At 40.1% G+C, this 22,079-nt stretch overlaps 1 protein-coding gene across 1 annotated transcript in view; it reads left to right on the top strand.

Moving 5' to 3' along the window:
- Window positions 1–3,105, top strand: part of FBXO16 (F-box protein 16) — a 74,592-nt gene extending 71,487 nt beyond the window's left edge. Inside the window, exon 7 of the mRNA XM_069075634.1 lies at window positions 1,521–3,105. Within this exon, the coding sequence (XP_068931735.1) occupies window positions 1,521–1,697 (177 nt within the window). The 3' untranslated portion in view covers window positions 1,698–3,105. The remainder of the gene's footprint in view (window positions 1–1,520) is intronic.
- Window positions 3,106–22,079: the final 18,974 nt, after the last annotated feature.

Raw genomic sequence — 22,079 nt, 5'->3', positions numbered from 1 at the left:
TTAGGGCCACGCCCAACAAATCTGATCTCTTTTCTACAAGTAGGCCCTTCAAATACTTGAAGTTAGCTATCATGTTCTGTCTAAACATGAATTAATAAATGAATGAATATGAGTAAATGAAAAAGTACTTATTACGTGCTAACTTTGTGCTCAGCACTGGGCATACAAATAGAAGAAGCAAGACAATTCCCGCTCCCAAGTTGTTCAGTCATTTGTCAGTCGTGTCCAACTCTTCATGACCCCATTTGGGGTTTTCTTGGCAAAGATTCTGGTGTGGTTTGCCATTTCCTTCTTTCAAGGAGCTCATACTCTAATTGGGGAAGAGAGTTCTTCATACATGAGAGTTCAGTTGCAGGGCAGATGGAAAGACCCAGAAATCCTAAGGATGGAGTGGATGGCAAAGACAAGAGATGTCTATGGTGTGTCAGCAGGTCAGATGGCAATGCCCAGGAGTGTGAAGGGCATATCAATAGGGCAGATCAGGGGGTGGGGAAGCTGTGGCCTTCTAGGTCCTTGGGTGTAGCCTTTTGACTGAGTCCAAGTTTTACAGAATAAATCCTTTTATTAAAGGGATTTGTTCTATGAAGTTTGGATTCAGTCAAAGGGCCACATGAGGACCTAGAGGACCACATGTGGCCTCTAGGCCACAGGTTCCCCACCCCTGGGGTAGATGGTCTTCCCAGAGGACCTTGGGATATACTGGAAGGGCAGGTGTTAAAACCTGGTGGTCATCCATCTTAGTGCAAGGATTGTAGTTGATGATTCTTTGTGCACCTGAGAGGTGTAAGCAACCATATCAATTCTGTAGTGAAAGGGGGCTTTGAGGGACTTGGCCCATCCTCCACTACTGGGAAATAGGGAGGGGGCCTAAGGGTCTCAGTGGAAAGGAGATTCTAGGTTCCCTCTCTGATGATTATATATGACATAGAAAAGGTTAGTATCCTATCATAATAGGAAGGGAAAGGAGACATTGGCAGGAAAGTTGTGGGGAAGGCAACTCACTGACAACTGTTTTCACCCAGTGCCCATAGAGGTGAGAGAAAAAAAGTTGACAGCTGTTGTCAACAGTGGCTGGATGGGGACTGAGTGACTTGGATCTAGGGAGGAGTGGAGGGAATGAAACGGAAAGGATTCACACCTTCTTTGCCACTCCACTATTGCTGTTCATACCCAGCTGCCCCCCATGGGGTCTGAGCAGCCTGGGTGGAGGAAGGGAGCAGGGATCCTTGCATGGTATGATCTTGAGACCATCCTGGGCCTCCTGAAGCTATTAGGAAGATTAAAGGCAAATGTAGGTGGAAACACTCTGTGAATTGTAAATGATTATACCAATATTATTACTGTTTCAAGATAAAAGAGAAATAAATGTAGGGAGGAAAAGACTAACGAGTTTTTCCAGCTCTGTATTTTTTTTTTCCTCTTTCAAATCATCAAAACAAACATTTCTTTGGACGTTTTCATTCTTTCAGAAATTAAAATATGAACTTCACTTCTGATTTCCCTCTCCTTCCCCCTAGCAGGTATCATTAGAGGCAGACTGCAGCTCTTCTCTGAAAGTACCAACCCACTTCATCTGGGCTTCTCATGAATCACTGAGACCTACAAAAGCCAGAGCTCAAATGGTCATACATCCCTTTCAGGAGCATCATAGAATTCTATTTTCACCCACTCAAGCTCCAGAGCTGAAATGGAATTAAATAAAATTAAAATGGAATTAAATTAAATTAAACCTTGAGAAGGTCTGGCTGCATTTAATGAACACCTGGCTTTTACCCACCTGCTGTGATGGAGACCTATGCAGCTGAAGTGTTGTGTTTCCCCAAAATAAGCCTGTGGAGTGTTCTGAGACCTGATTTGGAATCAGAAAACCCAGGTCCAGTTCTCTGGCTTTGCCATTTATTTGCTGTGTGACCTTGAGCAACTCACTTATTTCTAGTTCTCATTTTTTCTCATCTGTGAAATAAGGGGGTTGAATAATATGATCTCTAAGGTCCCTTTCATCTCTGAAGCTACAATTCTATGTGGTATGTGCAATTTGTATGTTTGTAAGATATTCACAAACATCGAGAGAAACATGGCCATTCACTTTTTTGTGTGCTGAAGACAACTTAGTAAGGCTATCAGACTAAGCAAAAGGGGATGATGCCTCAGAACAGTTTTGTCAGGGATTTATTTTATATTATTGTGAGAAAAGATAATAATAATGAACATTTATAGCATGCTTTTAAAAAGTAGTATCTCATCTGAGCCTTACCACAACCCTATGAGATAAGTACTGTAGGTATTATTAATTCTGTTTTTTACATGAGGTAACTGAGTCTCAGAGAAGTCAAGTGACTTGTCCATGGTCACAGAGCTAGTAAGTGACAGAGGACTTTTGAAGTCGTCTTCCTGGAACTTTGAACTTTAAGACTCAGTGTAGATGTACAAAGAAAGGGGGAACCAGAACTTTTACAATGCCTAAACATTAGCCATTCATTAGGATTTCAATCTATAGTGATTCAGGGGAAGGAGCACAGGTAAGAATTCCCAAGCAAGGAGTCCAGGGTCATAACCAGTTAAGTAAGCAATGAGTTCAGGAACATAGAAACTTGGTGGGTCTTGGAACTTCAACCAAAATGATACCTTCAATGCCCATGATACTATGAACGATCAGCTTTTCGAGTTGCTCTACTTAGACAGCAGTCATGTGCCGGCAAGTCTCAGATGAGTACTGATGTGTTTGCATTCACTGTAATCTAGATTTTTTTTAAAACAGAAATTCAGAATTGAAGAATTAGAACCAGTGTTCTAAGAACACAAGCCTATTTTAAGAAAATATTAACAGCGCAGGGACACTAGAGGCATGAGTCCTAAATTGAGCCGTCTTTGACATTCTGTAAACACATATAACTATGATACTTGACAGATATATCTCATAAATAAATAAAGCTGGTTATGTGACACATCTGAGCCAGAGGTTAACTGAATACTCATTTGCCTGAAAGAGGTGGAAAAGTAATATGGAAACAAACATAGGTGCATGTCTGCTTTTTATTTCTCATTCTCAAAAATGCATGGGGATAGAGGTGGCTAGGTGACAGTGAATAGAGAACCAGCCCTGGAGTCAGGAGGATCTGAGTTCAAATCCGACCTCAGACACTTGACACACTTACTAGCTGTGTGACTTTGGACAAGTCACAACCCCAATTGCCCTCCAAAAAGCAAAAAAAAAAAATGCATGGGCATGGATGGTGGGTTTTTGAGCATTTGCTTCCAAGAATTGTATGATGTAGTATTTTAACATAATTTTCATTACAAATAAATAGATCCATTATAAAAGTGTCTATCCATTTTACTAAAAATGTTTCAGGTGCATCTTTGGATGCTGTTCTGTTTCCTTTCTCCCAGGCCAGTCTGAAAAAGACCAGGGTCAAGACTTCTCATGGGCTATGGCTGGGTGGGTTCTACAGCACTGAATGAAGACTTTCTGGTTGAGGAGAACAGAAGACAGGCATAGCCAGGAAATCTCTGCACAGGGAGGGGCTAGAAATGTCCTGCAAAGAAGCCAAGGTTGGAAAATGGGATACAGATCACCAAACTGAAAGGCTAAAAGCAGCAAATGATGTACAGATAGGAAGCAGGAGAGAATAGTCCAAGGGGACCCCCAAGATGTTAGGTCTAAGGTCAGGTCAAAACATTTTAGTAAAAAAGTAAATAAAGAACCTTGGGTTTGGCAAAGACTTCTGTCAATTTGCTGTACTTGACATCCTACAAGTTGTTGTTTTTAATCTCCTTTATGTGCCTGGCTGGCACTGCTCTCCAGGTTCTTCTGAATTTGACTCTTCTGGATTGCTCTTATTTTGTTGTTGTTCAGTGGTTTTTCATTTGTGTCTCACTCTTCATGGCCTCTCTGGGGGTTTTCTTGGCAAAGTACAAGAGTGGTTCTCCATTTCCTTCTCCAACTCATTTTACAGATAAGGAAACTGAGGTAAACCGAGTCAAGTGACTTGTCCAGGGTCACACAGCTAGTAAGTGTCTGAGGCTAGATTTGAACTCAGATCTACCTGACTCTGGGCAGGTAAGTAGCACAATGGATAGAGGGCTGAGTTCAAATCTGACTTAAGTCACTTAACCTTATGTGTCTGAGCTCCTCACTGGTAAAATGAGCTGGAGAAGAAATTGACAAATCAATTGCCAAAGAAACCCCAAATGGGATCACAAAGACTCAGAGTCACCTGAACAATAACAAAATAAGCACAAGATAGTTTGGGGAGAACAAGAAAAAAAAGGGAAGAAGCATTTATTAAGCACCTACTATGTGCCAAGCCCTATGCTAAGTGTAATATAAATATTCTGTCTCACTACCATCCTGCACCTCTCAGATAAATAATATGACAAAAAAGGAAAATAATAAATGTTGGAGAAGATGTGGGAAAATCGGGACACTAATGCATTGCTGGTAGAGTTGTGAATGGATCCATTCTGGAAAGCAATTTGGAACTATACCCAAAGAGCTGTAAAACTGTGACCCATGAGCTGACACACTTACTAGTTGGGTGACCTTGGGCAAATCACTTAACGCTAATTGCTTTGCCTTCCCTCCTCAAAAAAAAAAAAGAATTAATGGGCAGTTCACAAAGTGTTAGAAGGAAGAACTTTAGAGACTTTGTATCCAAGTGTTTACCTGAGGATTGACTGTATATGGGGAAAAGAAAAACTTATTACTTCCTCTTGTATGGCCCCTACCCTTGGAAAGTGTTCATCTTCATCAGACTTTTCCAGACACTCCTTTTCTCAGTCCACGGGGCAGGAATCATTCTTGAGTTGCCACCCTTGGCTCCACCCCACTCTGTCCAGGAAAGTCTTTGTCAGTGTTCCTAGAAGGAAAAAAATTAGGAAAGGCCCATATGTCAACCACTAGGTGGCACAGTAGATAGAACACTAAATCTGGAATTTAGAAGATCCAGCCTCAGATACTTATTTGCTATATGACCTTGGGCAAGTCAATTAACTTCCATTTGCTTTAGTTTCCTCAACTGTAAAACAGGTTGTTGTGAGGATCACATGAGATAATATAATAGAACATTTAATACAGTGTCTGGCACTTCATAAGTACTATATAAATGTTAGCTCTTATTATTACTAATAATAATATTTGTAAAGTACCCGGAACACAGTAGTAACTATACAAATGGTAGTTGTTACTGTTATTATCCTGTTCACCTCAGCAAAACTCTATCCCTACCAGCTAGTGAATTGGTTTTGCTTTTTTTTTTTTAAATCTTGCATTTCCTTTAGCATAGAGGAAGAACAGGATCCACCTGGTTTGATCTCTCTCTGCTTTGGGGAAGTTTATTAAATATACATTAATAAGATTTTCTCCCATACATCTCAGGAATCCTGCCATGGGGGGACCCTGACAACTTAAAGAGAGGGTTTGAACCTCTGTCCCTTTTTCCTCTTTAAAGATAATATTACATTCAATATTTTCCCCTCCTTTTGCTGCTCCCCATTCACAAATAATGAAGCCTTTAAATCAGTCTTTTTGAGACTACATTTCCTGGAAGTTGATGTGATGAGGCACTGAAGACTATTCTCTGTCCACAGTAACCAGTCTCAAATCCCGAGACTTGGGCTCCTCCTCTAGTCAGTGGTCACTTGCTTTGATGCAGGAACTTCTGCTTTGAGTCGGCTGTGTTCAATGGACCTACAGTCTTCCTGAACTCATTGAATCACCTCCAGAGCTGGATACTTGCATCTTGAGATCAGGGTTTGGTCACCTGGGATCAGATGAAGAACCATAAACACAGAAGGAGTGGCCCCAAATCCAGGCTCAGGCTTACCCAGGCAGGACATATGCTGTCTGTCATTTTGTCCTTTCTGAAAATTTTACTATTTCTTTAATATAGAATTGAATATTTACTGAATATAGAAACTTATTTTTTGATAAGAAAAAACTTCATGGCAGTCTTAATTCTCTGAAAGTGTCATGGGTGGCCTCTAGGATCAAGTCAAGTTAACAAACATTTATTAAGCACCTACTACATGCCTGTCATTGCACTAAATGCTAGAGATACAAAGAAGGCAAAAACAGGGTCACTGCTCTCAAGAAGCTTACATTCTCCTGGGGGAGACAACATGCAAATAACCATGTGCAAACAAGTTATACACAGGATAAATTGGAAATAATCTCAAGTGAAGGCACTAAGATTATGGAGAACTAAGAAAGGTTTGTTTTAAAATTTTTAATATTTTATTTTTTCCCCAATTACATGTTAAGACAACTTTTTAACATTTTAAAAAAGTTTTGAGTTCCAAATTCTATCCCTTCCTCCATATCTCCTCTCTTCTCTACCTGAGACAGTAAGCAATTCAACTTAGTTTATGTATATGTACTTATATATGTGCAATCATGTAAAACATTTCCATATTAGTCATTTTGTATAAGAAGACCTGAATAAAAAAAGGATAAAAGAAGGTGGGAAATAGCATGCTTCAGTCTATTCAGACAGTATCAGTTATTTCTCTGTAGGTGGATAGTATGCATTATCATTAATCCTTCGGGATCATCTTGGGTCATTGTATTGTTGAGAATAACTAAATCATTCACAGTTGATTATCATACAATGTTGCTGTTACTGTACTGTGTACAATGTTCTCCTGGTTCTGCTCATTTCACTTTGCATGAGTTCATGTAAGTCCTTCCAGGTTTTTCTAAAACCATACTGTTTGTTATTTCTTAGCATAGTTACATTCCATCACAATAATAAACCACAATTTGTTTAGCCATTCCCCAATTAATAGGAAATCTCTTGATTTCCAGTTCTTTTTTTTTTTTAAGCAATCGGGGTTAAGTAACTTGCTCAAGGTTACACAGCCAGTTATTTCTGGGTGTGGTAGTGAGTATCTGAACCTGGATTCGATTCCAGGTCATCTGAACTCTGGGGCCAGTGCTCTTACTCACTGAGCCATCTGGCCGCCCCTAAGCAATTGGGGTTAAGTAACTTGCTCAAGGTTACATGGCCAGGTGTTTCTGGGTGGGTGCTAAGTGTCTGAGCCTGGATTCGATCCCAGGTCATCCCAACTCTGGGGCTGGTGATCTTACTCACTGTGCTACCTGGCCGGCCCGATTTCCAGTTCTTTAGCCACTACAAAAAGAACTCTATAAATATTTTAGAACGAATTTTCTCTTTTTTATGTCTTTGGGTTATAGATCTAGCAGTGGTATTGCTGGATCAAAGGGTATACACAGTTTTATAGTCCTTTGGTCATAGTTCCAAAGCTCTCCAGAAAGACTTCTTATAGGAAGTAAGATTTGAAGGAAGTTAAGGAAACCAGGAGATGGAGATGAAGAAAGAAAGCATTCCAGACATGAACGACAACCAGGAAAAATGCATGGAGTCAGAAGATGCAGTGTTATATGTGAGAGACCACATGATGGCTAGTTTCCCTGGATCTCAGAGTGGAGGGAATAGATTTTATATTTGATCCTGGAGGTAACAGGTCATCGGTCTTGATGGGTTCTCACTCACTGGAGATCTTTAAGCAGAAGCTAGATGACCATTTGTTAGGGATGTTGTGAAGGAGATTACCGTCCAGGTTAGACTCGAGGGTCCCTGAGGTCTTTTCCATCTCAGTTTCTATAATTTTATTATAGTAAAGGCCTCCAATAGACACGGGATACAAATTTCAAAACTTGACTAATCAGGCTATTTGTCCAGCATATGGTACCATAGAAATAATGTAAGAGCAGAGGATAGCTGGAATCAATACAAAAAAGGCTGTTGTCAATGTATCTGAAGAATAGTGAATCCATCAAAATGAGTTGTTGCCTCCTTCAAAGTAGTACCCTTTTAAGGTTACACACTTATACCAATGATCCTGTCATGACTCAGTTTTCTTCAAGCATTTCTAGAAGGCATACAGTCTTTGGAATATCCTCAGTCATAGAAAATTTTCATCCTTAGAGGGTGAATTTTATTTGGGATAAGAGTTCAAAGCCAGAAAGCAGATTGGGTGAAAGATATGGGTGATCAAACTGGTGATGCCTTTAATGTGGGAGAAGTTTATCTTTCCGGGCTTTGTTTACTGATTCCAAAGATAATTCTAAAAAGGGTGTTAGTTCTGAAAGTGTGATTAGCAAAGTCGGCATAGTGACAGAAGTATACAGACTTCTACAGTGATGACTCCTTTGGAAGGACAGCATTCATTTAGTGATGTGCAAGCTCTGGTATGTTGGGTTAAAAAAAAAAAGGCACTGCCACAAAATAGTCCCATTACAGTCAGAACTAGTGACTCAGGAAAAAAATAAAAATATAAGCAATTTGAATACCCAGATATTGTCTTCATGGCAATGATGTTTTCTACCCAATGTTAACTCCATTCCCCGCCTCCTCCCCCAATCCTCATCTGTAATAACTTGGTAAGTGCTCTGCTTCTCAGTGTTTAAGTAAATAAATGGGCTAAGAAAAAGTATGACATGAAAGTGAAAAGCACATTTGACTATACAAAGTGTTCAATGGGATATAGAAGTTTGAGGAATGTGGTGTAGAAATCTTTGGGGGTGACCACATTCTGACCAATGATCTTAATCTCTAATTAGGGATGAATATCTTCTTGTTGGTGTTCATGGCCATATTCAGCTGTGTTTTGTTTGCCTTTCTTTGTATCTCTAGTGCTTAGTACAGTGCCTAGCCCATAGTAGACACTTAACAAATGTTTATTAGCTGACTGATTTGGGGGAGTTAGTTCCAAATTGCTTACCCAAATGGTGGGATCAAATTCGCATCCCCACCACCATTCAACTGATGTGTGCATTTCTTCCTATAGCCTTTCTAATAATCCTCATTTTCACCAATCTGATAGATGTGAGGGGCAACCTCAAAGTTGGTTTAATTTGTATTTCTCTAATTATTAGTGATTTGGAGCTTTTTTTCCATATATCTGTTGATAGTCTGTATTTCTTCTTTATATCCTTTGACCACTCATCTATTGAGGAATAGTTGTCATTCTTATATATGTGAATCTTGGATATGTCTTTTATTAGAGAAACTTGCAACAAAGATTTTTTCCCCCCAGTTAACTGTAATCTCTTTTAATTTTAACCGTAATGATTTATTTTGTGCAAAACTTTTTAATGTTATCCAATCAAAATTATATATTACTTTCTATGGGCCTGTCTTTCACTGGCTATTCCTCATGCCTGGATTGCTCTCCCTCCTCTTCTCTACCTCTTGGTTTCCGTAGCTTCCTTTAAGTCCCAACTAAAATCCTACCTTCTGCAAGAAACCTTCCCTGATATTCCTTAATGGTAGTACTTTCCCTCAGTTATCTCTTATTTATCCTGTATAATCATATACATATAATATTTATATAGAGAGCTCCTATGTATATAAACATATACACACATACACACACATATACACATACATGTGTGTATATGGACATATATGTGTGTGCGTGTATATACTTACAATGAGTAAAAGATCAACTGATGACTGTTACCTCCAAGATCAAATTTGTACATAGTGTTTTGCATACTGTCTTCCTCCCCCCTCCACCTCCCATTAGACTGTGAGCACCTTGGAAGCAGAGACCTTTCTGTTTGCATTCCTAGAATTTAGCAGTGCTAGGCACATATTTAATAAATACTTATTGATTGACAGAGCAAAGGAGTAAAGGTAGAAAACGATTGAAATGGTCCAAAAGAATGTTATTAGTTTTGGAAAGCAGCCCCACATAACGGTTTTTCAAAAATTAATGGTTGAAGGCCTTATTTTTGGAAAGATATTCACAAGCTGGATAACATCCAGAGCAGGATGGATCAGAATGGAAAAGGAAATGGAGAGAATGTCAAATGAGGTATATTTGAAAAATACTGAGGATATTTAGTGAGGAGGTGAGAAAAGTAGGAGTGTGAAGTTGGAGAGGAAACAGAGGAGATGTACAACGGGACAGTTATCTCCAAGTGTTTGAAGGCCTATCACATGCAAAAGAGATTAGATTTGTCCTGCTTGTCCCCAGAGCAAAATTAGGAACAATGGGGGGAAGCTGCAAAAAGATAAACATAAGGGAAAACTTCCTAATGGAGCTATCGAAAATGATAATGTTCTGCCACTAGAGAGAGCAGGTTTCTCTTTGCAGAAAGTCTTCAAGTGAAGATCACTTGTCAGGTAGGTTGTAGAGGGGATTGTCCTGTTCAGCTGGGATGACAGGGTATCAGAGGTCCCTTTAAAAAAATTATTATACCATCTTCATTTTCAAATATATCCCTCCTCTCCCCAGAGGGCCAATCCTTATAACAAAAGGTGGGGGAAAGCAGGTTAGCAAAGCTAACCAATAGGTCAATCTATCAATCAGTAAACAATTATTCACCTTGTGCTGGGCACTAGGGATTACATACAAAGAAAGAAACAATTCCTATTCTCAAGGAACTGACTGTATATATAGTATTCCAGACTCTTAGGAAGTGCAAGGCCAAGACCATCACTATGATTATACAATGTTCATTTTCACATTTGTTTCTTTCCAGGGGTCACATCTAACCTTGAGATTTTGTGATTCATATTCTCTTCTCCCTCTCTTTCTCAATCTCTCTGTCTTTCAATCTTTCTCTGCCCCTGTCTTTGTTTCTCTGTGTCTCTGCCTCTCTCTGTCATCATCTCTATGTGTGTCTGCCTGTCTTTCTGTCTCTCTCTGTCTAGTAAGAGGTTTTTTACATCATGTTTTGATGTAAATAATGATATCATTAGAAGAAATATCAGGGTTTCCATTTGCCTCCCTTTTTTCTGTTCTTTATTTTCTGCTATGATTCAGATAGACCACAAGAGGCCGCTCTTTTCCCTTTAGTCTGTATCCCTGGTGTCTGGTTAAATTTAGTTTCCTACCCAAACCTCCAAAGGTGGACATTGCCTAGTGGTCAAAACCTACTTTTTACTACCAGTATGGAGAGAGTTTGGGAAATCTAACCAGATCCTAGCATCAGCCAGTCCTTGGGCTCTTATCCAACAAGACAATTGATGGTCCATAAGCCACCACTGTCTTTTTTGTTGTTGTTGTTATTGATGAGCTTATGCACCTGGTACTTAAACAAAAGTGCTGGACTTTCTCAGAATGCATCCTGGATATTCCCCCAGGGTCACGGGATCATAAATTTAGAGCTGGAAGAAACCTTAGAAGTCATCCACTGTAATTCTGTTCTACTTCATGTGCTTTCTGTCTGCTGGCTTGTGTCACTATGCATTTATCATAAGATATATCCTGCAAAATGCTGCCCCAACTAATGCCATCTCATAACAATGTCATCCATATATTATAACCAAACACCATCATAAAGTAATAAAACTCCGCTATAACATCATTTAGTCAGACACTCATTTCTAATATCATTCCTATGAGACTAACTGCCCCCTGCTTTCTTTCCTAATAGCTTTCTTTCCCACAAAAAAGAGAATGATATTAGGGAAGGTAATAAGCCTTTATATAGTACCTACCATGTTCCAGGCACTGTGCTAAGCACTTTATACAAATATTATCTCTTTTGAAACTCACAACAACCCTGAAAAGCAGGTGCTATTATTGTTCTCATTTTGTAGTTGAAACTGAGGCTAACAGAGGTTAAGTGATTTGCCCAGGGTCACACAGTTACTAAGTGTTTGAAGCTGGATTTGATCTCAGGTCTTACTGAATCTACGCCTGGCACTTTCTCCTCTGTACTACCAACTGCCCCATATTAAACAAAGTACTCCAATATTTTTTGTTAAGCATGTCTTGCCTTTTCTAATAAGCTCTTTGAGATCATGGTCCACTCCATATTTGTCTTTGTATATCTCTCAGTACTTAGTCTAGTGTTTTACACTTAAAAAGTCTTACTTTAAGAGTGAGATGGACCTTAGAGATAATTTAATTCGGTTCCTTCATTTTTATAACAGAAAGAATGAGTCCAGAGAGGTTAAAAGACTTATGGATAGGGGCGGCCAGGTAGCACAGCGAGTAAGAGCAGCGGCTCCAGTGTTGAGAAGACCTGGAGATCAAATCCCGGGCTCAGACACTTAGCACCCACCCAGAAACACCTGGCTGTGTAACCTTGAGCAAGTTACTTAACCCCAATTGCTTAGGGGCGGCCAGGTGGCTCAGTGAGTAAGAGCACTGGCTCCAGTGTCAGGATGACCTGGATCAAATCCAGGCTCAGATACTCAGCACCACATCCAGAAATAACTGGCTGTGTAACCTTGAGCAAGTTACTTAACCCCAATTGCTTTAAAAAAAAAAAAAGGGACTTATGGATAGCTAATGATTAGGAGAAAAATACATCAGTCATCAAAGAAAGAAGAAAAGGACCCATGTGAACAAAAATGTTTATAGCAGCTCTTTCTGTGGTAGTAAAGAACTAGAAATTCAGGAGGGTGCCCATCAATTGGGGAATGACTAAACAAATTATGGTATGTGATAGAATGCTATTGTGCTGGAAGAAATTATCAAAGGGACGGTTACAGACAGACATACCTGAGAAGAATTTCATGAACTGATAAATATAGTGAAGGGAGAAGAAAACACAATGGGGCCTGAAGGTAGAAGAAAGTACAGGAAAGTCACTAATGGACAGGATACTGTCCTGAGAGGCCATCCTGGTTCTGGGATCACTGCCAAAGCTGTGTCTGGATTCCACTAATTCTGCTTGGAGTTGCCTTCGCTAACCCAGTTAAAGCAAACCCAAGGAAGACCTCTTGTGATAGTTTGGGGAAATTGGCTGTGAAATTCTTCAAGCAGCAGTAAAGTTGTAAAAAGATAGACAGGTGCCTAGAGACATTGGAGATTAAGCAGCACAGACCCAGATCTTGGCACCCCTTGTGTATAGGTGGCATTTTAGTACTCTCCTGGTTGCCCTCTTGGGCACCTATGTCAAGGGACTTGTGTTTGTGTCCCTGAGGCACTGTTCATATTTTGGGCCATGCTGACTACTGCTTGCTAGCCAACGGGTCTGCACCCAGTGTAACATTCTAAATGTGCATCTATGCTGGTGGTGAAGGGATTCAATGACTTCTGACAAGCTAGAACCTAAGTCCCCTAACATCTGGTCTAATGTTCTCTTCAGGCCATCAGGTTTGTTAAATGAGTCAATTCAGTTTCTCTTTTTCCCCAGGACTCTTCTTCAAAAATCTAAACACGAAGGCAGGCTCAGCTGCCAATGACTTAGGTATCTCTTATCAGACAAAATCTAATCTTTAGCCTTTTATCGTCTCTCTACATTAGTATGTGCTGCCATTGGTATAGATGGTGAAGAGAAAAGCTATAGTAATGACTACAAGACCTACCTTAATGCACACCCTTTTTCCCAAGAGCAGGGACATGCTCTTCCAAAAGCTGCTCTTAGGAGTGAGTTCTGGGCCTCAGTTTTACCTGCTTTCACTTTCACCTGTTAGACCATTCCTAAGCTATGACCAGAGCTGCAAGCCCTCCGTGTCCACACTTGCCCACCTAAACTCTCAGGCTACATTCCAAATCCAAAGGCAAAACTGGGAGTTTTTTTCATCTGGGACAATAGTAGTTTGGTGGAATGGGCATGAAAGTGTTGGGGAAGTGGGGTATGGAGGTGCAGCAGAATTGTGGGGATGACAGCAATGAAAATGACAGTTCCCACTAACAAGTACAATGTTCTCCCAGGCTCCCTTCTGTCCCACCCCTTAGGGACACATGCTGGCTTAGGACTGTGGGGTGAGAGGTAAAAAATACCCCATTTCAGCAGTCAGCCATCCTCCTCATCAGCACATGGAGCAAAGTTCTGCCCAGATCACAGAATCTCAGAATTGGGAGGGATCTCAGAAGTCACCAATCTAATACTCACCTGAAAAAGAATGCCCTCTTTTCTATACATTGTAGCATGAGGATGTGGCATGGCATGTGGACCATGGTACCTGACCTCTGCTCTTCCCTTTTTCTACTTTCTGGTTTGGCTCATTCATCCAAAACCACTCATGCCAACAGATTGCAGGTTCCCAGAGGGGGTGGCCATGATGCTACAGCTTACTGTCGGGGTCACAGGAGTAACCCCGGTGTGGGAGAATACATTCCTACTAACAGCTGTATCTCCTATACCCCCATTAGCATACTTTTCATTTAGCAAGTCAGACAAAATGATACACCTCTAAATCAGAAACACTAAATAGAAAGCAAGGCAAGAATAATTCAAACATAATATTCCACCCATAAACCTGGGGCACATTTTCCCTACCAAAGGACACAGAGTCCATGGGTGAAAGTAGTCATGGATTTACATAACCATAGTATAATACGAGTAAGACTCAATTGTGCCTGGGGCAACTCACAACTCGACTTCAGGCTTTGATGTTCTGTTCTCTTTCAAGCACAGTCTATACAATACTTCACTAATAGACAAGGCCTTTCTAATCCCCTACTGGGCTGAGTCACTACTAGGCTACTATGTACCACTACTCTTCTGAGCTGCCAAGGCAGTCATAAGCTCTTTCAGCAAAACAGAAACCTCAGCCTGGGGAGTACGGAGTTTCTTTAGTTCTGCTCACTTGGATGGCCTTTGAGGACTTTCCGCCTCTCTGGAAATTGATGTTGCAAGCCAAGGTAATCCTTTCTCCTGTAATCAGTTCTACCCAGCAGCAAAACTTCTCCCCCAATTAGTTCTTCCCAGTAGCAGATGGCAGTGCAGTCTCTGAGTCCTATCAGTGACCCTGTGTTGAGTACTGTTCTCAGACCCATTAGAAGGTCTAGTCTTGTCCCGTGGAGATGTGCTATTGACCAGTTTTGGTCTAAATCAAGGTATTTTAGTGTGAAATAACTCACCCCTGTCTTATGGTTAGAAATCAAAATCTATATCTTTCAGCCATACTACAAATAGGCATATATAGTTGTCCCATAGTCATCGAATAGTTCTAGATATCAAAGTTTTTAGTTATAGATCTTAAAGTCCTCCTTTTCATCTTAGGTAAATTGTTAATGCTGTTGGTCACCCTTCATTTTCAAAGAGGACTTAAGACCAATGATAGCTTGACTTGCTTGTGAATTAGATTTCAGTGAGGCAGAGTTGCACAAAGTTGTCAGCCTCACTCTTTCTTCCTAAGTCATCTAAGTCCAGTGGCAAGGCAAAAGTGAGGGTGACTGGCAATGGCAGGGAGGCAGTGGGTGACTATGGTGTCTTCAATATCTAATCAAGCTCTAAGCATTCAACAGCGCCTCCTTAGTCCACCTTCATGGCCAGTGGAACAAATTTTTCTCCTCTGCCCATTCTGCAAGAGGAAGTCTTCATATGCTTGGGACAGACAACCCCCTAACTCACCAATGGGTTTGAGGCCTCTTGGTTAGCCTCAGCCTGGTAGAGCCCAGTCTGCTGAGATAGTTTACCAGGGTATGGCCATTGCACATGCTACCGCTTCTTAGAGTCACAGGTTGGGTGACAAGTGGGCATCAAATGTGGATGAGCAGCCCTGAAAAGGGCTCAGCAAGCCCTCCTATCAGAGGGGCTAGTCCTACTTGAGAGACAGGACACTTTGACCATCTTTACTCTGAGTATCATTTCTTGGTGGGGTTGCTTTTACAAATGTTCCTCTCTTGGGACTGTCCAAAGTTTTGGTATCTTTCTAATAATAAGATTATGTCAGCTCTGCCCCTGTGACAGAAACTCAACATTGGAAAACACCTCAGAGGTAATTTAGCCCCAACTAAACCTGAACGAGAATCCCCTCGATCATACATCATACCTGATGATTGGTCATCTAGCCTTTGCTTGAACTCCCCTGGTAAGGGGAAATCTATTCATCCTCAGGCAACCCTCTCAACTTTTGGATAACTCTCATTTTTTAGGCATTATCTCTCCTGATACTATCTCTTAATTTGCCTCTTTCCAATGTCCACTCATTACTTTAAAATCTGCTTTCTTGGGTCAGGGTACCACCTAGGGCTCACACTCCACACTCCACTTATTTTCTGCTATCAGTTCACACACACAACACACACTACATTTCCCTGTGCCTATTTTCATAGCATCCACATCAGTTTCCAGTCCCTCAAAATGGCATACACCAGTAGCTTTTTTCTGATACTCCTTTCAGACAATTGAAATCACTCATTCTCTCTTGCAGCTGCCCACACAACAGTGCGATATGCAAGGGAAAAATCTTCCCATAGAAGGCCCAATACTTCCATCTTCCTCTCTCAACTCAACTGCTCAAGACCTTTTGGCCCCTCCCCTAACTCTTAATGCATGATATATGTTTCATCTTTGGCACATGGTACCTTTCATTGACCAGCAGACACATTCCAGGGAAGCGTAGCCAGGTTTGACAGAAAGTCAGCTGGGAGGTGATAGATTTTTTTTTCAGCTCTACCAATTGTCTGCTAAGGTAAAGAGATTGTCATCTACCGTTACAGCAGTGGAGTATGTACCCACCCTTATGAAATCACAGTACTGATGTATTAGCAAAATACAACTTTATAATTTACAAAACTAGTTCTTTTTTTTTCTTTTTGGAGGGCAGTTGGGGTTAAATGACTTGCCCAAGGTCACATAGCTAGTAAGTGCTAAGTGTCTGAGTCCAGATTTTAACTCAGGTCCTCCTGACTACAGGGCCAGTGCTAATCACTGCACCACCTAGTCACCACAAAACTAGTTCTTAATAGATGATAGAACTTAATTTTTATAAGAAACCAAAAAAAATCTCCCCCCTAAAACAAAATACTATACTTTAAAGGAGCATAGTTAACTTCCTTACATTCTCCCAAGTAGACATTTCATTTCCTTCAAAGACATGGGTGTTCATATTAAGTGACTTCTCTTGGTCAGATTTCCTATAAGTGTCTCTTTGTTGGAGTGTCTATTTTTGTTTCCAAATGCCCTGTGGATCATCACAGCCAAGTATGAAGCCTGCTGAGTCAGGGAGTCTCTTACTTTTCATTTAGCTAATTAAGTACTTAGGTTTTCTAAAATGATCTGTTCTCACTCGTTACAGGTGTCAAAGCTGCAGGCTTATCTCTGCCTCTGCTTTTTTCAGCTTCCCAGTCTAAACTAAATTAATTCTTACAAGCTCCTGAATCTAGTTACTTCTTCCCAGCCACCTCTTGCCTCTTTCCTCTTCTATCTTCTATTAGGGAAAAAGTTTGGCATAAATAAAAAATTTGAGGTACCTTGTCCTTCTAGTAATGTTGTGGTTCGGTCATTTCTATAGGCATCCAACTCATTGTGACCCCATTTGGGGTTTTCTTGGCAAAGATACCAGAGTGGTTTACCATTTCCTTCTCCAGCTCATTTAGACTCTTTTAAAAAACTTGTATTTCTTTTAAATAGCCAAGATCTGGTTTCTTACCTTTTCCCCTATCCCCCCTTCCCATTGAGAATATAAGAAAAACAAAAAAGTCATTACAAACATGGATAGTCAATTAAAACAAATTTCCACATTGGCCATGCCCCAAAACAATTGGCTCATTCTGCATTCTGGATCCTTCACCTCTTTATCAGGAAGTGGGAAGTATATTTCTTCATTAGTCCTCTGGAATCCTGATTAGCCATTATGGTGATAACAGTTCAGCACAATAGTATTCTGTAACATTGATATATCATAACAACATAACTTATTCATCCATTCTCCGATTTATGTGCCACCTTCAAATTCCCATTCTTTGCCACCTCAAAAAGAGATACAGATATTTTTGTACATCCATAGAGTTTATTTTGTTTAGTACTCATTCTTCCTTTAGTCTATCCTCCAATTTCCCTGTTGAATGAAATGTATTTCTGTACTCCACTCTACATATATGTGTTCTTCCTTCTTTTGATCAGTTCAGTTGAGAGTGACATTCAAGTGTCAGTCACTACCCTTTACCCCCTCCTCTTGGTTTATAGACGTCCCCTCAAGGGCACCCTGACTGAGGTAATTTTCCCTAACCTTCTTCCCTACCAATGTATTCCTCTACCCCTATCTTTCCATTCTTTTTTTTCAAATCATAAAGACATAACACTCCCAGGTCTTGTTTAATTAGATTCCCATGATGAATCTTGATGATCATAGTGATCAGAGGAAACACATGTGTCTTCTCTCCATATTTGGATGTAAGCAGTTTATCCTTGTTTAGTGCTTTAATCACTGTTCATTCATGATTACCTTTCTATACACTTCTTCATTCCTGTGTTTGAGTTTCAAAGTTTCTCCATGGCTCTGGTCTTTTCATCAAGAATGTTTGAAAGTGGGGCGGCCAGGTAGCACAGCGAGTAAGAGCAGCGGCTCCAGTGTTGAGAAGACCTTGAGATCGAATCCCGGGCTCAGACACTTAGCACCCACCCAGAAACACCTGGCCGTGTAACCTTGAGCAAGTTACTTAACCCCAATTGCTTAGGGGCGGCCAGGTGGCTCAGCGAGTAAGAGCACCGGCTCCAGGACGACCTGGATCAAATCCGGGCTCAGATACTCAGCACCACACCCAGAAATAACTGGCCGTGTAACCTTGAGCAAGTTACTTAACCCCGATTGCTTTAAAAAAAAAAAAAAGAATGTTTGAAAGTACTCTATTTCTTTAAAAATTCATTTTTCCCCCTGTAGCCTCAGTTTTGCTGGGTAAGTTATTCTTGGCTGTAAGCCCATATCCTTTGCCTTCTGGAATATTGTATTCCATGTCCTTCCCTCCTTTATAGTGGTTGCTAATAATGGTGTATGATCTTGACCATCCCTCCCCAGTACTTGATTTCTTTCTTTCTGGTTATTTGTAGTATTTTTTCTTTGACCTAGAAGTTCTGAATTTTGGCTATGGTGTGCCTGGGAGTTTTTAATTTGGGAATTTCTTTCTGGAGGTAACTAACAGATTCTTTCTATTCCTACTTTGCCCTCTGGTTCTAAGAAATCTGGGCATTTAAGATTTCTTGAAATAGGATATCTAGGTTCTTTTTTTAGTTATGGCATTGAGATAGTCTAATTATTCTTAAATTTTTTTCTCTCAATCTGTTTTCCAAGTCAGTTGTTTTTGCTATGAAATGCCTTACATTTTTTCTTTTATTTTTTTCCAGTCTTTTGGCTTTGTTTTAATATTTCTTGTCTCCTCATGAAGTTACTGGCTTCCATTTGGTCCATTCTCATTTTCAGAGCATTTAATGCTTGGGCAAGGTTTTGTACCTCTTGGGCCAAGCTGTTACTTCCCTTTCTAGTTCATATTTCTATATCCCTCATTTCTTCTTTTATTTTTTCCTCAAGTGCTCTCATTCCATTTAAAAAAGCCATTTTAAACTCTTTTTATAACTCTTGCTTCATCTCTTCCAGGAAGGCTAGTTGAATTTGTGCCCAAGTTGGGCTGTTGTCTTAGGTGATGCTTGTAGATGTTTTAGAGTCATTCTCTTCTTTGTTTATGTATTTAGCATTCCTACCACCATAAGATAGCTCATTAAGGTGGGGTTCTTTTTTTGTTTGCCCACTCTTCTGATTTATTTCCTGACTTCAGACATGACATTAGGGCTAGACTCTGTGGTGCTTCTGGACAGAAAATCTGGGCTGGTCCTGATGCTGCTTTCTTGGGATTTGGAGTGGGGTTGTTATTCCAGGATCTCAGAGATAGATTGGGGACCTGAAAGCTTTCAGGGATCCCAAAGCCGTCTGATCCAGGGCAAAGTCTAATTGCTGCCCCCTGGTCTGAACTCTACAAGTTTTGTTTTGTTTTTAATTTGGGTTTGGGCCTGAGCTGCTGGACTCATCCCCTATGAGCCAGCTGGAAAGCTCTGTAGGTTAAGAGTGGCAAAATCATAGGGAATTCCTGTCCCAGTTATTCATGTGTAGGCTGGGCTAGATGCTAGAAATGAGACTGAGCTCTGTGCCTGGGGTCTGAGCCACACTGCTGCTTCTACAGTTGGATTCTGAACTTCCTCCTTTCTCAATGCACAAAAGTACCATTCAGGACCTCCTTATTGATGGCATTCCCCTTCTCACTTTGCCCTAGATCTATGTCCCAGAACTGGGTAGGAGGCTACAAAGCTACCAGTTGGTACCTGTCCACATCACAGTGCCTTGGAGTTGTCATGGAAGTATCCCAGTTCAGGTCTGAGGCTACATCTTATCCTGGTGCCTAGCTTTTCTCTGGTATCAGAGTGCTTAAGAGCAGCATGCTTCTAGCCCAACCCAGTCCCCAGTGTCCACAGACCTCCCTCTCTGTCTTCTTATTTAGAGCTAGACTGGACAAAGGACTCATTGTGATTTTTTTTTCTGTATTTCCTCATCAGGATACAGTCTGGTGTGTTTTCTAGATCTATTTGGAGGAGTTTTTTTCTGAGGGAGGTATGCTAGCTTGACCTCTACCATTAGTGGTCTGGTGACTTTTTATGGCTCTTTTTGTAGAAGTTTGATTCTACCCCATTGTGTAGAGTCAAAATACTCTTCAAAATTACTAAGGATCCCCCAAAAGAACTTTTGTTTATGTGGGTTGTGTGTGTGTGTATGTATGTATAGAAATATATTCATATTTCCCATATTAAAAATTAAAATAGCTTTGTATTGTAATGAAAACAATTTTGACCTTTTGGATTTTCCTGAAAGTGTGTCAGGGACCCCCAGTGGTCCCTGGAACATGCTTTGAAAATCAATGGTATATTGGCTAGCAGTCCTACCATAAAGTCAAGAAAAATTTAAGACCTGCTTCTGACGAATACTAGACATGTGGCCTTGAGCAAATCACTGAAACTCTCAGGACCCCATGCAACTCCATAGCACTATAAATTATAAATAAGTTGCTATTTTGTATTGGTGGAGGGAATTTCCAGACTGGGTAAATGCTATGCCAGTGGAATCAGAGGGCTAGACAAAACAAATAATGACTCCTGACAAAAGTCAAGGAGCTGCTATTATCTAAAACGGGTGTCTTAGATTTTATTAAGAAGGCTCACTTGGGTGTCATCACAAACATACACTAAGTGCATTAACATCTTCTAGTTTCATCAAACCAATGGAGGAAGAACAGCAATCGGAAGGTCTCTATGAGTTTAAAATTCCCATTGGAAAAATAACAACAACAATAAAAAATAATGTTCTTACCCTTTGCAAAGAGACAATGGGGGAAACAAGCAAAACAAACAGAGAATTGGTTATGAGAACTATGAAATATATTACTAAAGATCACAGGATGCTAGAAAAATGATCTATAAGCAAGGCTTAAGAAGATAAGCTTGAGAATAAAAACAAATAAACCTGCCAAGATTTAAAGATAGGAAAAAAATTTTTGTGTAATCAAAGTCTTTCATTTTTACCTCTAATAATTTCTTCATTTTATTGGACTAATAAAATACTCTGAGCTTAGCAAATTCTGTCTGTCTGTCTATCTATCTATCTATCTATCTATCTCTGTCTTTCCTAGGTGACTTTTAGGAAGATGATAAAATGAGATCAAAAGGTAGCCTCCTTTTTCAATATTCTACTCAAAAGGAGAAATTTGCTAAATTTACAAAAAAAAAAAAAAGACAAAATGACCAGTAAAACTCATGAGAAAATTTGAAAATTACTAAATTGAATGATCAAACCAAAGAAGACCACCAACATAATAGAAATACAATGTGATTAAAATAAACAGAGGCAAATATTCCAGGAGAAAAACGTACTGAAGCAACAAAAGCAGTAACATCAAAAGAAAATCTAGAAATTCCTCCAGATTCCATGGAACAATAAACATACTGCAGGGGTGAGGAACCTGTGGCCTTGAAGTCACGTGTGGCCTTCTAGGTCCTTGGGTTAGGCATTTTGATTGAATGGAAGTTTTACAGAAAAAATCCTTTTATTAAGGGGATTTATTCTGTGAAGTTTGTATTCAGTCAAAAGGCTGCACTTGAGGACCCAGAGAGCCACATGTGGCCTTGAGGCTACAGGTTCCCCAAGGGAATTACAGAAAGAAGGGGAATTATATTTTTTAAATCTATGGAAATAAAGAAATGGAATGCCACTAAAGAATATAGCACCAGATGATGAAAAAGTTTATAAACACTTCAGTGGAATCCAAGAAAAAATAATTCTTTAATTGGATTGAATTACAGGGGGGTGGCATGCAGGAACAAAAGCAGAAAAGCACACCCAGAAAATAACTCAAGTAGGAAAATATTTGGAAGGAGTACT

This window comes from Petaurus breviceps, unplaced genomic scaffold, assembly GCF_028583685.1.
Source record: "Petaurus breviceps papuanus isolate PSGF00001 unplaced genomic scaffold, PetGlider_PUasm1.0 90919, whole genome shotgun sequence".
Taxonomy (NCBI): domain Eukaryota; kingdom Metazoa; phylum Chordata; class Mammalia; order Diprotodontia; family Petauridae; genus Petaurus; species Petaurus breviceps.
This window is presented reverse-complemented; position numbering and strand designations above follow the sequence as displayed.